At 50.1% G+C, this 17,559-nt stretch overlaps 1 protein-coding gene across 1 annotated transcript in view; it reads left to right on the top strand.

The window, feature by feature from the left end:
* Window positions 1-486: 486 nt before the first annotated feature.
* GCK (glucokinase) overlaps window positions 487-17,559 on the top strand; it is a 44,051-nt gene continuing 26,978 nt past the window's right edge. The window contains exon 1 of the mRNA XM_033194014.1: window positions 487-1,250. Coding sequence (XP_033049905.1) covers window positions 1,206-1,250 — 45 coding nt within the window. The 5' untranslated portion in view covers window positions 487-1,205. The remainder of the gene's footprint in view (window positions 1,251-17,559) is intronic.

Genomic DNA, 17,559 nt, shown 5'->3' with positions numbered 1-17,559 from the left:
CTAACTGAGAAGGGCCGTGAGTGGGAAACACACACCAGACCTCGGTATCTTAGGCAGAAGTACATTTTGTTCCAGACTATTGACTGAGCCTGCCGCTGAGTTGGCTCCAGCACCCTGGCCCCCTGCTCCATCCACTCACTGGGCCTCCCTACTGCACAGGGCAACCTCTCCAGGGGCGCTTGGGCTGCGAGGGAGGGAGTGGATGGCATCCCAGGCAGAAGCTTCCTGAGCAGGGCCAGAGGAGGAACCAGTCCCTGTGGGCCTCTGTTCTGGCAGTTTCAATCTCAGCCAGGCTTGTGTGGGCCAGGTTTACTGTTCTGGTTCAGATTTCAAGACAATAGTCAGGACAGGCTGCGCCAAAGCCCTCCAATGGTCCCATGGGCCTGCGCCTGAGCCATACCAAGCTGCCTGCTCCCTTTCCTCTGCTTCCAGACTCACAGGGTCCTCTGCTCCTCAGAACAGGAGTGTGGGAGACCCTGAGACACTGCCACAGGACCTGAACAGGTGGCAAAGGCTTAACAGGCTAGCAGTCACTTCAGTGACAAGGTGATTGAGTGGTCACCATGGTGATGGGGATGGAGGCTCTTTGCCACCAGTCCCAGTTTCATGCATGGCAGCTCTAATGACAGCACGGTCAGCCCTGCTGAGTCCACTTCTGGTCACCATGACAACCACAGGCCCTCTTAGGAGCACAGTAAGCCCTGGCAGGAGAATCCCCCACTCCACACCTGGTTGGAGCAGGAAATGCCGAGCGGCGCCTCAGCCCTGGGGAAGCAGGCTAGGGTGTGAGAGACACAGTCACCTGCAGCCTAATTACTCAAAAGCTGTCCCCAGGCCACAGGAGGGAGAGGACCTTTCCTACTGAGTCTGTCTGAAGGACACTAAGTCCCACAGCTCAACAGAACCTGGAGAGAAAGCGCTAAGGACGCCACCTGAGCGCCAAGCTATGGCCCTGCCTGGAGAACATCCAGGCTCAGTGAGGAAGGGTCCAGAAGGGAATGCTTGCCGACTCGCTGGAGAACAATGAAAAGGAGGAAACTGTGACTGAACCTCCAACCCCAAACCAGCCTGAGGAGGACCACATTCTCCCGGGGACCCAGGGCGGGCCGTGACCCCTGCGGGGGAGAAGCCTTGGACATTTCTGCTTCAGAAGACTGTTGGGGAAGGCTGAGGGGTCCCAGCTCCCTGCGCTGGCTGCTGTGCAGATGCTGGACGACAGAGCCAGGATGGAGGCCGCCAAGAAGGAGAAGGTAGCTCACCCTCCTTTGGGTATTCTGGGAGTGTTTGCTTGCCTGTCCCCAACATTCCGTGGTTTGTTTGAGCCTCAGAATCTGATTTTACGCACAGGCTCTTTGAGAAGGGTCTTGCCAGGGGTGCCTTCTGGGGCAGGAAGGCCCCTACTGCCTGGCAGACCCGTCCAGCTTTGGACTCTGGCCCTGCGACCTGGAAGTCAGGCTGCCAAGAAGTCCAGGCAGTGGCCTCCACTGGGGAGGGGCTCTGGAGAATTTAGAACCCTAGATGCGGGGATTAGGGATGTGAGGTCTTGTGGGCAAAGCCCACTACCTGATTTTAAGACAACACTCAGTGGACATGATGACAAGTCAAAGATGCCTTGCCTCCTCACAGGAATCACTTCGCAGGGAGCTTGAGGGCTGCTGTGGACTGCTGAGGAGTGCAGGGCAGTTACTTTTTCCAAAAACAAAGAGAAATCCAGGCATACTCTGAGCCAGCCCTGAGCCCAGCAGTGAGCAAGGAGAGAGCTGGGGACAGGGGACTTTGCTGTGAAACATTGCGGGGAACGTGCCTGCATCACCCCAGCTGGGGGCCCAGGCAGAGTGGGTGAGAAGGGGTAAGTGAGCAGAGCCAGTTACTTTGGGCATGCTTCCCTCTCGCCTCTGTGTGAAATGACCAAGTCAGCATAAACCCTGGGCTGGCTCTGCTTCTGGCAGAGCTAATGATGTTAGGAGGAAAACAACCAACCCAAGTGAGAGGGTGTGCAGCCTGACAGCCGGACCAGCCGAGGCCCCAACCAAGTCCCCGATCTGCCTCTCACTGGTGCTATGGCAGCAGTTTGGATGAGAAATCCTGCCCAAAGGGGCCCCTTCAGGTCACCCGGGGAGAAGGAAACGGCTGTCTTTGGCATGACCAGAAAGATGGCTCGGAGCTAGGGAGAGGTGGACATGTGGGCTGTGGAGATCCAGCACTTTCCCCAAATGGGGAGAGAAAGCATAGTTTGCCCGTGTGTGTGTGTGCACATGTGTGAATGTGCTATGTGTGCATGTTTGCACCTGTGCATACCTGCATGTGTACATGCATGTGCACATATGTGTGCACAGGGAATCACTTTAATAAAGGCCACAGCAGAGCTGTCCCTGAGCCCCTTGCATTCACAGTGGCATGTGAGTGAACCACCTTCTTGGTCTGGGCATCCAGTCTCAGACCCTGGAGCTGCCCATGCCCCATCCTGTAACTGCTCCACGTGTGAGGGGGTGCTGGTCCTGATCAGGGCCAGCTGTGAACCCCGGAATCTTGGGCGGTCACTGACATTCTTGTCAAGGCCAAGAGTGGAGCAAGACAATGCTTTGGGCACAAATTTTAAGGGGTCACCAGAAACATCAATCATCAAGATATATGCTATTTTAAATAATCAAAATGAATGCAAAAAAATTTATGTTGGACAAAATACCAAATTCTGCACAAAGACAGGATGAGAATCACTGATTTCTGCACTTGTCTCCACCCCATCTACCCCTCTTCTAGTGCCCAGATCGCAGGGCGCCAAGGCCCGGATGAGGGAAGCGTGGAGCTGCAATGGCCACTCCTGTCTGCTTGCTCTGGCTGCACAGAGGACTTGGTCCTTGTCTTGGGGGAACCTAGCTTGGTTTTAGGGTCATCCTAAGGATCTGATGTTTTCCAAGTGGGCTGGCTGCCCAGGCCCACCCAGGTCCAGTCCTGTGTCTCTGGGAAGTGCTGCCCCCACCCCAAGCCAGTGTTTGACCTTGGAGCAATGAGCAATGCCTTCCTTGCACTTTCAAAGTTGTCCCAGGATGTCAGCTGTGGTTGTTTCTGTGCAGACTCCCAAGAGGAACTGTCTTCTTTCTCCTTTTGATTGCTTTGGAGGAAACTAAATTGTTGCTGGTTTCCCTCTTACTACTTCTCTGATCAAGAGCAACCATCTTGCTGGTACCAACCTTCCAGATCTTACCTGTGGTCATTCCTTTATAATCTGTAGGAGCCTGTGGCCTCAGTCCCACCCCCAGTGACTTCTCCATGTGGATGTCAGCTCCTTAGGGGCGAGCCTGATTCCACTGACACCACCCCCACCCCTCATAAGCCCCTTCTTACCAGCTGTGGTTGCCTGGTACCCCACCATTGCTGACTTATTCCTTTGGCATCAAGATCCATCCCTTACTGGATCACCACTTCTGGGTGGCCTGAAATTGGGCCCTGGGCACCCCTCTTGGGGACCTTTTGGTCTATATTTTCACTCTCACCTCACTATGGACAGATGAGTAAGTCTGGTTAACTTTGCCTGATAGATTTGGTGACCCTTTTTCAGGAAGTGGCCTGGAAAGATGAAATTCTGGTGTATTGGTCAGCTTAGGCTGCCATAAGAGAATACCATCCACTGATGGCTTAGAAACAACAGAAATTTATTTCTCACTATTCTAGAGGCTGGAGGTTCAAGAACAGGTGCCAGCATGGTCAGGTTGCAGGGAGGGCTCTCTTCCTGACTTGCAGACAGTCACCTTCTTGCTGTGCCCTCACATGGTGGAGAGAGAGTGAAAACAAGCTCTCTGGTGTCCTCTTCTTTTTTTTTTTTTTTTTTTGTTTTTTTTTTTTTTTGAGATGGAGTCTGGCTCTGCCGCCTAGGCTGGAGTGCGGTGGCCGGATCTCAGCTCACTGCAAGCTCCGCCTCCCGGGTTCACGCCATTCTCCTGTCTCAGCCTCCCGAGTAGCTGGGACTACAGGCGCCCGCCTCGTCGCCCGGCTAGTTTTTTGTATTTTTTTTTAGTAGAGACGGGGTTTCACCGTATTAGCCAGGATGGTCTCGATCTCCTGACCTTGTGATCCGCCCGTCTCGGCCTCCCAAAGTGCTGGGATTACAGGCTTGAGCCACCGCGCCCGGCTGGTGTCTCTTCTTATAAGAATGCTAATCCTATGATGGGGGCTCCCCCTCCTTACCTTATCTAAATCTAATTATTTCCCAAAGTTCCCATCTCCAAATACCATCACACTGGGGTTAGGGCTTTAACATATGAATTTGGGGGGACACAATTCAATCCATAACACCAGGAGGGCATGCCAGGAGGAACTGACCTTCTTCCCTCCAGGGTCTCCAGCTGCCCTGGGCACCTTTGCCCCATTGAAGGAGCAGGCTTAGAAGTGGAATGAGGCTGGAATAAGGTGTACTCCGTCATACTTACCCACATCCCTGGCAGGAATTGTCCTGGGCCCCAGTAGGAGAGATGGCCCCTATACTGCCATGGCACCTGCTCTGAGACAGGTGTACAGAGTGCAGAGCTCCAGGTGGCCCACAAGCGGGTGTGCTGGGAGGAGGGGCCAGTGTGGGAGGAGCAGGCAGTGCCAAGGCCTAGGGGAGCAGTGACAGGGAATGGGCATGCTGTGGGCAGGCCGCTGGTTTGGGGGTGAGGGCTGGGGCTGCATCTGTGGGACCAGGGCTGGGCCATCCATCAGATGCCATGTCACAACCCCAGTGCCCCTGCTGTAGCCAGGACAGGAGGCCAGGCCAGGCTGGGAGGTGACAAGAGTGGGGGTTGTCCCCAGGAGAAGCCCTCTGCTGCCTGTGGCCCAGGCCTCTGGGGATGAGGACCCTTCAAAAGGAGTAGCTATGTCTGGGAAGCCCAGGGCAGTAGCAAGCCAAGGGGGACATCTTAATGAGATCCAGGGGATCAGTGGGCCACAGGAGCCCCAGCGTGAGCCCCTCTGACTGATGCCACTAGGCCCACGCCTGCACCTGCCCACAGCAGGACCCCCAGGAGGAGAGGGGACAGATGGAGAGAGGCACAAAGTGCCCTTGGCATCTGTCTTGAAGCCACCCGAAGGGAAGAGAGATTGAGATTTGAGCTCCTGTTTAGTGATCTCCAGGGGAACATTCTGGCCCATCTGATGTGGGAAGCCCCTTGTGGGGTCTATCATTCCTCAGCTGAGCCAGGCCTTTGGAGGCAGCCCAGGCATGTCCCCTGTGTGCTCCTTTCCCTGTGTTGGGACACCTGGCCCGGCCCCTCCTTCTGCCTTTCTCTTCCCTTCCCTTCTCAGGAGTGGACACTTCCTCCTTTAGCCCCTCTCAGCTGTGTGAGCTTCTCTATGTCTCTGTCTCTGTCATTCTGTCTCTGTCTCTCTCTGTCTTTGTCTCTCTCTGTGTCTCTCTGTGTGTGTGTGTGTCTATCTTTCTGTATTTCTCTCTGTTTCTTTCTCTGTGTGCCTGTTTTTCTCTCTCTCTCAGTCTCTCTCTCCCTCTCCCTCTCTCTCTCTCTCTCTCACTCTCTCTCTCTCTCTCTCTCTCTCTCTCTCTCTCTCTCTCTCTCTCGCTGGTCTGAGCAAAGAAGGAACCCCATCCTTATGCTACATAACCATGCACCAGCACAGACAGAATTGTAGGAAAGTCCTGCAAGTAGAAGGATAGAAGGATGAGAGAAGGAATGCCGTGTGAGTCATAACAGATCCCTTTCTAGGGGTCACTGACTCACCCTGCCTCCTGCCCTCCCACTGTGACACTATTACCCACAGACAGGCTCAGATTAAGCCCATGTTCCAGGTGCCCCGTGGTTCCCACAGTGTGGCTCCCTGGGTCTGGCCTCAGGCTCCACAGGTGCCCAGCCCTGCCAAAGGCTCCAGAGCAGCTGTCCCAGCTGTCCCAGCTGGGGAGCTGTGGGGCCCCTTCACAGAGTACATGGGAAGAAGTTGCATCCTACACATTACATCAAGAGGGACGTGCCTGAGAGGGGGAGGTGGAGCCCGTGCAGCCCCCTGCTTGCCTGCAGAACATAGTGTACCATGAGCATACCATGAAAAACACAAACGCACAAAGTTGTAAAGAAAAAAGAAATGACAGGTGGCTGTAAAATCAATTATAGCCCACGAGAGGCCCACTAATGAGTGGTGATTTCAGCTGATTACAAAGAAATGGTGGTGTTTCTGTAATGACCCAAACATGCACTCGTGCGTGCACACATGCGCACGTATAGTCACATAACTGACCAGCCCTATGCATCACTTGTTAATTACTTACTGTAACAATAATGGTTTCCAGTAAGTGAGCCTTAGTCTCTGCACAAGGGTCAGTTTATTGAACACAGAGGGGCCTTGCAGTGGGGGCAGAGGACCTGCTCCTGGGAGCTGCCAGCCTCTCCTGCTGTTCATCCTCCTCCGTGGTGGGAAATGGACTCACTGCTTCTACACCTGAGGCCGAACAATCTCCCTTTATTTCAGTCTGAAACGCTTGTAAAAATATACTAAAATGAATTAAGGTTGCAATTATTGATATCAGGCAGTGAGTACATCAGGATTTATCATACTGTCCCATTTACTGACTTTGAAGTTTTCTATTACCAAAAAATTAAACACTATAAAAGAAAGGAAAGAAAAAGAAAACGAGGCTAGATTCAACACAGATTACTCTTACCGAACCCTTCTTAGTCCCAGGAGTCCCCTAACACATGCACTTGTGACCTGGAGTGATATTCACAGCATTCCTTACCTGGCAATACCTGAGCATGAGCCCCTCCTAGTGGGATCTTTGTTGTAGACAACCAGCAACTATCAGCCCTGCCAATAAACAAGTAGGAGAGGGGAGTGCTGGAGAGACCAAGAAGTGGGATTTTCTGTGCTCCTGCGCTGTGACCCAGAGGGCATGTCTGTGAGGCTGATCTCAAGGAACACTCTGTCTCGGAAGTACAGGGATCCTCTGCTACCTGAAAACGGTCTCAGTATTCACTTTCATGGATTGCAAAGTCATTTACCCAAAATTCACTCTCCAAATGAAAAGTGAGTATCATGAATCAGTATTCCAGTTCCACCTGGGTCCTGCGAGAGGGTATGGACATCATATCCCAGCTGTTCCGCCAGGAGGACCCAATCTCAGTATCACTGCCTGCCTGCATCGTTTGTCTGCTACTAGCCTGTGCAGTAGGAAGGGAAAACATGATTTGTATCTGTTTTAGGTCAGGTTCCCAAGAAGTAGAGCCTGAGATTGGAATTCTTGGAAAATGGTGTTTGCGGGAGCACTATCAGCAGAAGCTGTAAGGAAGTTGGGGGGACAGAAAATGAGAGGTAAGAAGCAAGTCAAAGAGGCAGGTCCAGCTTAAGTCCACCTCAATCTGGTTCCACCTGGGCTCTGATGCATGAAAAATATCACACGGTTGTTCATCCTGGGAGAGGGCCTTCCTGTTGTACCTGTATCAAAACCATCAGCTGAGGGCCAGCTGGGAGGGAAGATCTTCCAGGCATTTCCAGGAAACTCTCAGGAGAAGGGTATAGCTGTGAGCAGTCTGCAGCTGCTGCTCACTGCAGCTAGAGGCTGGGTGTGCAGGCCAGTTGGCCAGTGAGGTGCCGATAGCAGGTACTACAGTCCACCCCTTGACTGCTCAGATCTACTGCTTTCCACTTTAAGCTCTCTGCATCCAGGCACAGCTTCTGGGAAAACGTACAACTGGAAAAACAGAGGGATGAACTACAATGCCCACTTCTGCAGGTGATTGTAAGACTGTCACTGATACTCACCATCATGCCCCACCCCCACCGTCCATTCTAGTGTCCCCTTCCCCTTCGCTAACACTGCTAGTCTAAGTGGCTTGCCCAGAGCAGGAGCCAAACCCTTATCCTTGAGGCATCTGAATCCTGGATTCCTTTATCAGTCTATCATTGTTGTAAGTTGTCCATTCCCAATTGCAACTGGGCATGAGACTACCAAGAAACACCCTGACAAATCATCTGAGTGTGAGCCATATTCTTCCTGCTCCATTATGTAGCTGTAGTCCTACCTCTTAATGACAAGGGTAAACTGCCACATTGTACTGCTTGTGCCAGGATGGTAATACCTTTCTCTACCTGCTTGGCTACGGGCACAAGGAGCACAGCATGACCAGGAGGCAACTGTAGCTGTACATTTAGTGAACGTGTTAATGTATCACCTGATAGAAGGACCCCCTCTGAGAACCAGGACTTCTAGACCCACAAAACCTAAAGTTGTGAATGGTGAAAGCACAGATTTCTCAAGTGGATCATGGAGTGTGATGAAGAGCTCTTGGTTCCCGAATCCACATATTTTACCTTTCAGGAACATGGCCTCATCCCATAGCCATTAGAGTGTTATTGCATTCTGGAGGACGGTGGGCCCTCCTCATGGGTGTCATCTTCAAGTTGACAGCTCCACTGTGCCTCCAAGAGGATGCACTGAGGGTAGGAAAGGCAAGTTCACTGCTGGCTGGAATACATGTCAATCCAAGTCAAGAGAAAATGCTGCCCTTTCCAGGTTGGAAGGGCCCCGATTTAGTCAACTTGTCACCCAGTAGTGGCTGGTTGGTCTCCTCCAGGAGCAGTGTCATACCAGGGATTCAGCACCAGTCGCTCTTGCTGGCAGTTCCTACATCCAACAGCAGCAAAACTAGGTCACTTTTTGATGAGAGGGAATGTACGCTTCTGGGCACAGGCATAGCTTCCTTCTCTGACCCCATGATTATCTGTTTCTGAGTTCATGGTGGCCAACATTCAGCTGCCTGGCCATCCTATCCACTGGGTTATTATTGCCTCTTCCATAAGAAGTGGTTTCTGGCTGTCATTAATGTCTCATGCTCTGTGCCCACTCACACAGGTTTATCTCTATAACTTTCCCCCATGCCACTGCTTTTCCCCAGTCTTCTAATGTTGCTCCTTCCAAGCTGCTGAAGAACGAGCTAAGCTATTCACTAATGTCCATGAGTCTATCTTTACCTTAGGTCACATCTCTCTCCACACAAAGTGAATAAGCAGGTGCACCCTCCAAAACTCTGTTAAGAGGATTTCTTCTCCCCAGTGTCTTTCAGGGCCACCTTGAGTGGGACTGAACTACAGCAGAAGTCCATTTCCAGTTTGCATCAACATGCCAAACTAACCTATCCATGATCAATGCGGAGGTGGATTTTTCCCTCCTCCAGCAGCTAGACAAAAGACACCCCCCACCAGGAGGCCACGTGTGCATGTGAGTGAAGAGAGGCACAGGGGCCAATATTCGTGCAACAGTGGTAGATGGCAGGTGGGTCTGGGCCACCTGTCCCTGCGGCTTATCTGTGTCATCTAGACCTGCTCAAGCCTGATTCCAGATATACCAGTTCCATCTTGTTGGATGGCTTATGACCTAGTGGGTCTGACAGCACTAAACTCATAATAGGCAGTTATGGCCACATAGTCACTTAATGTCCTATGGTCAGATACTCTGCTGGGTGGCATGCCAGGAAATGCTTTACAAGTGGTGTTTGGTTCTCTGCTGCTGATGGCATGACCTTGGTCCAGAGCCCTAGGGGTTTGGACAGTGACTCCTATTGGGGCTTAATCTCACATTCCATGCAGAGTATCATTAGATTTGCCAATCACATAGCCTAAGGGTCAGGACTGATCCAACCAGTTATTGCAGGGATCAGACTGGAGAATGAAAGGTTGATATGATGTGACCCACCACTCTACATACATCCTTTAAGTCTTTGAGAATGGCAGTAATTTCTGCCATCCCTCCAGATTTGTGTTTTTCTATTTTGGCTGGGCGGGAGTGCAGCATTTTCACTCTGCCTTAGCTATTACAAATGTTGCTTATTCTATAAATCAAGGAACCATTGTAAGGGCTCTTCTGATGGTTAAGTATATTCATTCCAATGATTTATTCAGGATCCAAGGAAACGATTTCTGGGTGAATACATAGAACTAGTGGATCCAGCGTGAGACATACCTGGGCCAGAACTATATTTGTCGTCTTACCCCAATAAGCCTGCATTCAACTAGGACAGCCATGATAGCACTTTGGGACACTAGATACAAGTGTGAATTGCTGGCCGGGTGCAGTGTCTCATGCCTGTAATCCCAGCATTTTGGGAGGCTGAGGCAGGTGGATCACTCAGATCTTTTGATAGGGATTTCATAGCAATTCACACTTTTTTTTTTTTTTGAGATGGAGTCTCACTCTGTCACCCAGGCTGGAGTGCAGTGGTGTGATTTTGGCTCACTGCAACCTCTGCCTCCTGGGTTCAAGCAGTTCTTCCTGCCTTAGCCTCCTGAGTAGCTGGGATTACAGGCACCCACCACCACACCCAGCTAATTTTTGTATTTTTTAGTAGAGATGGGGTTTCACCATGTTGGCCAGGCTGGTCTTGAACTCCTATGCCTGAAGTTCCTTAGGCATACAATTTTTTTTCTTCCTTGACAGGTCCAAGTTGGACCATGCTGAGATTTGACCCTCCTTGTGGCCAGGAGGGAAGGTGGGGGCCAATCTTGAGGAAGGCATGCATTGTCTCCTGGGGCACTTGTCTCTTTCAGACACCTGCATACTTTTCAAGAGAGAAAAGGCCTCCTTCTCACAGCAAGACTACTTCTGTAGGTGCAGGTGGCTTGTGGGAATCTGGGAATTCAAAATTCTCAAGCGCACCCACTAGCACGTTAGAAAACCAGTTGTGCACATCTCTTTCCAAATCTTCATTCAGTGACACCATGTCGGTAGCTGGAAATGGGCCATGGTGGGTGTATTTAAACCATGAAAATCAGAAAATGCTACAAACCAGGGCATCATGCATCTCTAGACAGCAGATTGTTAGCCATTTCCCAGCATACCACAGAGTATACTCCTTCCCATCAGGGCCCTGGCTTGCCTTGGTGGAGGACTCAGACCTTGCTGAAGTTCTGCTGCTGCTCTTACAACTGAGTCCTGTGCCTGGTCTCCAGCTCTGCCTGCCTTACTATAGGAGACAAGCATCTCTTTAAACACAGCTGAGAAGACCCTCTGGCTCTCAGACTTGGCTTTAAATTGATAGACCTGAGCCTGCCATTTTCTCTTTTCCATGCATCGCTCCACTGATCAACAGGTCTCGGTGGCATAGTCCTTCGGGTTAGTATCTCCCCTACACCCTCGGTGCCAGAGACACTGAGTAAGCAAGTACCTCCCTGTCCACCTCCATCCCCACTCCCCACGGGCAGGGCCTTGGTGATCCACTGCTGCAATGTGTCAGGGACTACCGGTACTCCTACCACCAGTGAGGTGGTATCCAGCTGGAAGTGATCCAACTCCAGAGTCCTGCCCTCATAGGCTGATTTCTAGGACCACCCCTGGTAGACTGTTAGGTTCTTGAAGCAGAGCCTGAGATAAGGATTCTGGCATCTGTGACTGAGTGGGAGGGTGCTCTCAGGATGAGATGGGGTAGAAATAGGCAAAGGTACAGATTCAGCAGCAGGTGAGCCTCGGTCTGACCCAGCAGGGAGCTGTCAAATGTAAATGACATCACAGGGTTGTCCCTCTGAGGCAGGGGCCAGCCTTTGTGCCCCTACATGAGTCACTCACTGGCTGGAGGCCCCTGGGGAAAGGCTCGGGCTGCCAGCTTTAGCAAATAAACAATTAGGGCACTCAGTTAAATTTGAATTTCCGATAAACGACAAATCAATTTTTAGTATATGTCCCAAATTGTGCATAACATAATGTGTTTTCTCTGCCAGCCCTAGGAAGGGCATAACTTCCCAATTATTTCTAGGTGAAGTAAATTTGTAGATCAGGAGTAAGTCCCAGGAAAGAAGTCCAGCTCTTCTCTTCAACCCTGGGCAGCTAGGGGTAGGCGTAGGGGCCCAGCAGGCACCCATAGCATCTCCTACAGCATCTGAAATGAACAGAGTCATCACGTACTACATACCAATGTACCCACTGCTGAGTTCTTCAGGGATTATATAATTAGGTAGCTGGTATTTTAAATGCATTGCATTATGCAAAAGTCCTTTGTGGATTGCTATATTTGGAGAGTTTTGTGATATTGGGGGGACTAGATGGAGTTTTCAGATGGACATCATACTTTTTTTCATGTAAAACCCTAGAGATTGTAATCCTAGAGAGTGATCCTGCTATCAGTAAATTAGCTCTCCAATACCTTTTCAATGTGGCTGCTGAGGACATGCATGTGGTTCACCCTCCCAGGAAATCCAGGAGGGCAGCATTGGCCTGAATTTGGCTGGTTGGGCAGGTAATGCTGGAAAAGACAATGCGTGGAATGGTTTGCTTCCCTCAGTCCTTTCAGACACAGCCCAGCCCACCACGTCAAGCCAGTGGGTGCATCTGTAACCAATCCCCGTGAGAACTGCAGCCTCTCAGAGGTGGCAAGTTGGCCTGGGTAGGTCAGGAGGATCAGATGTGAGGAAATCTTTGGATTGGAGGCAGGCAGAGCAGGGAAGCATCGGGTGATTCTATGACAGACCCAGGGCTCCAAGCTGTGGTTCAGAAGGGGCACTGGTGCGGCCTCTGCTCCACTCCCCCTGGAGTGACATCGGGTAAAGTGCCAACAACACAGAAGGCAGCAAGCGCTGCCAGCCAGGTCTGCTTCCCTGGACAGCCTGTTGCTAACCCTTCTCCAGCACAGCACTGGATTCTGGTCACCTGGCTGGGAGCTCCACCTCCCCAGCTGCTGCCTCACCTGCTTTTCCGAACCCCACCCTGTAAACAGTAACTACGTTTTGTACCTACCACGCCTCATTTCCATCTCTTTGGAGCACCTCTCACACGGAGCTGAACAGAACAAACTGTTAAGCCCACCGTGTCTGTTAGGGTTGTCTAGGCTGTACCAGATACCCTAACCTGGATTCACCAAGAGGCGTTGTCAAAGCACATAAGAAAGAGCCTCGAGGCAGGCAGCTCTCAGCCTGGTATCAGGCTCTGGGTCAGCTTTCCAGATTATCATAGCCTTCCCCACATCTGCCAGATGCTGCCACAAGCACAGGAGGTACAAACAAACCCAACAATGTTCTGGAAACAAGAGGGGAAGGGGGTCCCCCACCATATCTCCCCAGAGGCCTCCCTTCTCACATCTCACTGTCCTGAAGCCAGCTGTAGCAGAAGAGAGCAGGGTGAAGTTGTCGGGGGCATTCAGCCCCCAGTGCTGAGTCCATTACTACTTGATCCCTGAATAAAAGGGAGGCTCCATGAGCAAGAAGGAACGGGAACTGGATGTTGGAGGGCAAGAATGTATCCACCCCACCCCTAGGAGCACCCATGAACAACTGCCCCATTTTTGCCCCCACTGCTGCCCAGGAGCTGGCCCAGAGACCTTGCCAGTGCTGAGTAACAGGACGCTGGGAAAGTGAGACCAGAGCCTGAACTCAGGGAACAGTTCAAGGCTGCACTGGCCTGCAGGTCATAGAGCAGCTGCTGAGCAGTGAGAGCCCATAACGGACCAGGCCCTGGGTCTTGGAGACCTGAACGAGATAGACTGGGCTCCTGCTCTCCTGGGTGTTGCCTCTTAGAGGGCAAAGACAATTAACAGTAAACAAATAGAACATGAGGTGGTTTCCAATAGTGACTGATATACTTTGGATATTTGTTCTCTCCAAATCGCATGTTGAAATGTAGTCCCTTATGTTGGAGGTGGGGCCTGGCAGGAGGTGTCTGGGTCATGGGGGTAGATCCCTGGTTTAGTGCCATCCCCTTGGTGATGGGTGAGTTCACGTGAGAGCTGGTTGTTTGAAAGAGTCTGACCCCCTCTCATTCTCCTGCTCCCACTCTTGCATGAGACACCTGCTCCTCCTTCTCCTTCTGCCATGATTTTAAGATTCCAGAGGCCTCACGAGAAGCAAACGCCAATGCCATGCTTCTTGTTCTGTCTGCAAAACTGTAAGTCAATTAAACCTCTTCTTTTTATAATTTATCCAGCCTCGGGTATTTCTTTATAACAGCACAAGAACAGCCTAATACAGTGATGCTCTCCAAGTGACCTTTGGGCTGAAACCTGAAGAAGACGGGGAAGCAGCCAGGTGTGATAGTTGTGCCTGTAATCCCAGCACTTTGGGAGGCTGAAGTGGGAGGACTGCTTGAGCCCAGGAGTTGAAGACCAGCTTGGAAAACGTAGCAAGACCCTGGCTCTACAAAAAAAAATTTTTAATTGACCAGGTGTGGTGGTGCACACCTGTAGTCCCAGCTACTTGGAAGGCTGAGGCAGGAGCATCTCTTGAGCCCAGGAGGTTGAGACTGCAGTGAGTCATGTTCACACCACTGCACTCCAGCTTGGGTGACAGAGCAAGACCCTGTCTCAAAAAAGAAGAAAGAAGAAGAAGAAAAGAAGGAGAAGGAGAGGAAGAAGAAAAAGAAGAAGAGGAGGAAGAGGAGGAGGAGGAGGAAGCAGAAGAAAAAGAAAGGAAAGAAAGAGAGAGGAAGGAAGGAAGGAAGGAGAAATAAAGAAAAAGAAGAAAGAAAGAAAGAAAGAAAGAAAGAAAGAAGAAGAAGGAAAGAAAAGAAAGGAGAGAGGGAGGGAGGGAGGGAAGGGAAGCAGAGAGAGAGGGAGATGAAAGAAGGAAGAAGAAAGGAGAAGCAGAGGCTCGTGCTGGATAGCTTTGCTTTTGCCAATGACCTTGCTGATTTTCAGGGAGCCCCGATGTCTTAGTCCATTTATGCTGCTATAAAGGCAAACCTGAGGCTGGATAATTTACAGAGAAAGGAGGTTTATTTGGCTCACAGTTCTGCAGGCTGTACAAGAACCATGGCACCAACAACTGCTTCTGATGAGGACCTCAGGCGACTTCCACTCATGGCGGAAGGTGAAGCAGAGCCTGCATGTGCATATATCACATAGTGAGAGAGGAAGCACGAGGGGGCAGGGAGGTGCCAGGCTCCTCCTAATAAGTTGTTTTGGGAACTAATAGAGTGAGAAATAACTCACCCCCTGCTCCTAAGGAAGGGCATTAATCTATTTATGAAGGATCTGCCCCCATGACCTAAACATCTCCCATTAGGCCCCCACCTCCAACATTGAGGATCAAATTTCAACATGAGGTTCGCGTGGACAAACATCCAGCTATAACACTGGGCAATGCTGACCTGAAGAAAGACTCTTCCCCTCTCAGGCCCAGAGCTCCTTGGCCCTGTAACAACAGAAAATTGGGTTTGAGTGTCAAGATTTTTCCTTTAATCCCTATGCAGCTCCTTGGAATGAGGTGGCATCGTCTCCCATTTCATAGATGAAGAAACAGAAGCTCTGGAGGAATGAATCACTCATCCAAGGTCAGGTAGCTAGTAAGAGTCCCACCAGCTAGCCAGATCTCCTGTTTCCTGCCCCAAGTCCCACTGAGTGAGCTGGAACAATGGCTTCACTGCCACCTGCCGGGAGTGGTGGCAGGTGCCTGTAATCCCAGCTACTCGGGAGGCTGAGGCATGAGAATCTCTTGAACCCAGGAGGCAGAGGTTGCAGTGAGCCAAGATCACACCACTGCACTCCAGCCTGGATGACAAAGTGAGATTCCATCAAAAAAAATAAAAATAACATATAATATACATACAATAACATTTCCTTTTTAAGCGTACAGTTTGATGAGTTTTATCAAATGTATATGGTTATATAACCACCATCACAATTAAGGCAGAATCTTCCCATCACTCAAATAATTCCCTCAGCCCCACCCCTTGCGGTCAATCACTTCTCCCACCCTAGCCACTGGAAATCACTCATCTGTTTTCTGTTCCCTTGGTTTTGCCTTTTCTAGAATGTTCTATACATGAGATCACTGAGAATATAGTCTCCTGTGTCTGGCTTCTTTCACTTAATGTAATGCCTAGCTCAGCAGTGTGTCAATCCTCCCTCCCTTGCCATTGCTGAGCCGTGAGTATTCCACTGCACGGCTGTACTACAGTGTGTTCATTCATTTATTCATTCACCAGCTCATGGGCAGTTGGATTGTTTCCAGGCTTTGGCTATGATGACTGAAGCTGCTGTGAACATTCAAGTACAAGTCTTTGTGTAGACAGGAGTTTTCATTTGGCGGGATAAATACCTAGGAGTAGTATCGTGTGGTTAAGTGTACATTTAAACTTAGAAAAACTGCCAAACTGTTTTCCAATGTGGCCTGTATCGTGTTGCATTTCCATCAGCAGTGTTTGAGGATTCCAGTTGCTCCACATCCTCCTCCCCACACTCGGTTTCATCCATCTTTTAAATGTTAGCCACTCTGGTGACTGTGTACTGATATGTGAGTGTGGTTGTAATTTGCATTTCTACAACTGACTAATAATATTGTTGCACATATTTCTGTATGCCTAGTGGGCATTTTTTGGTGAGTTTTTAAAAATTGGGTTGTTACCTTCTTATTGAGTTGGAAGATTCTGGATGTTTATTCAGGTATGTGTCTGCTAAGAGGTGAGACTGGTTCTACCCTGGTCCTAACAAGCACCCTGGGCCTGCATCCCTGTTTGTGTCTGTGAGCTGAGTCCGCAGCCCTTTCCTCCCACTACCTACCACCCAGCAGTACCCCTTACCCATCACCATAGCTCCTTCTATGACATTTCAGCCTGTCTGTCCCTCCCTCCAGCTAGCCAGAGGCAAGATGGCTCAGGGACGCAGGGCGGGCCCTCAAGACAGAGTGCCAGGGTTTGGACCTTGTATTAGCAAGGGTCACAAGGGAAATTTACTTTATCTCTCCATAGCACTGCTGTGAGGATCCAATAAATTAATCCATGGTTATTCATTTATAAATGGTCTGTAATGCAATGCAGATTTCCCCTTTGGCCCAAATGCTATTTACAGCAGCACTTTTCTCTTTCTGAGCAGACAGAATATTTTGGTTTCCACTCTGTTTATTTCTTGTCTGCCTCAGCCTCATTTGCTAGGTGTTCCCTTGGGGTGCCTTAAGTCTGAACCACTCAAATATTTGTGTTTCTCCAAACACCCCTGACACTGTCCTGCTGGTCTCTCTATCTGGAATGTCTTTCCCTTCCTGGCCAGTTCCCCCTAGTGCATCAAAGAAATCCTGCCCTGTTGCCTTCAGAAAACAAAACAAAACAAAACCTATCAGTCTCTTTATGTTCCCAAAGACGCTGTAGCTTTGCTGGTATCTGGTTGTATTAAGCTGTTCATTTGTCTCTTCTGCTAGATGGTAAGCTCCTTAGAAACTAAAAACTAATCACTTTTCTAACTTCAGACTAAGCACAAATTAGGTTCTCAAGAAACATTGAGTAATGAGTGATCCAGTATCCCCTTCCCAACATATTTTTGGTCATTGATACCATCATTCTGAGTAGTTACTAGGGAACACTTCACTGCAGTAACCAATACAGCAAAACATGAAACAGAGTTACATAGTAGAATTGTATTTCTTGCCCATATAATAGTCAAATGCAGTTCTTCATCAGCTGGGAGGTTCTCCTCCACACAGTCATTTAGGAATCCAGTGAACATGGCAGAGCTTCCTAGTTCTAGACCCAAACCCATGTCCTCTTTCTCCACAGTGATGACAATGCTAGCAACAGCTGGCCAGCTGTTCTGTAGTTCTCAACCTCCCTTGCAGTGAGATGTCTCCATGCAATTTCAGTGGAGCAACATATACCATTTCCATTTCCAG

The sequence above is a fragment of the Trachypithecus francoisi genome, unplaced genomic scaffold (assembly GCF_009764315.1).
Source record: "Trachypithecus francoisi isolate TF-2019V2 unplaced genomic scaffold, Tfra_2.0 Lachesis_group4, whole genome shotgun sequence".
In the NCBI taxonomy this organism is placed as follows: Eukaryota; Metazoa; Chordata; class Mammalia; order Primates; family Cercopithecidae; genus Trachypithecus; species Trachypithecus francoisi.
The sequence above is the reverse complement of the archived record's forward strand: the minus strand, read 5'-3'. Positions and strand labels throughout refer to the sequence as shown.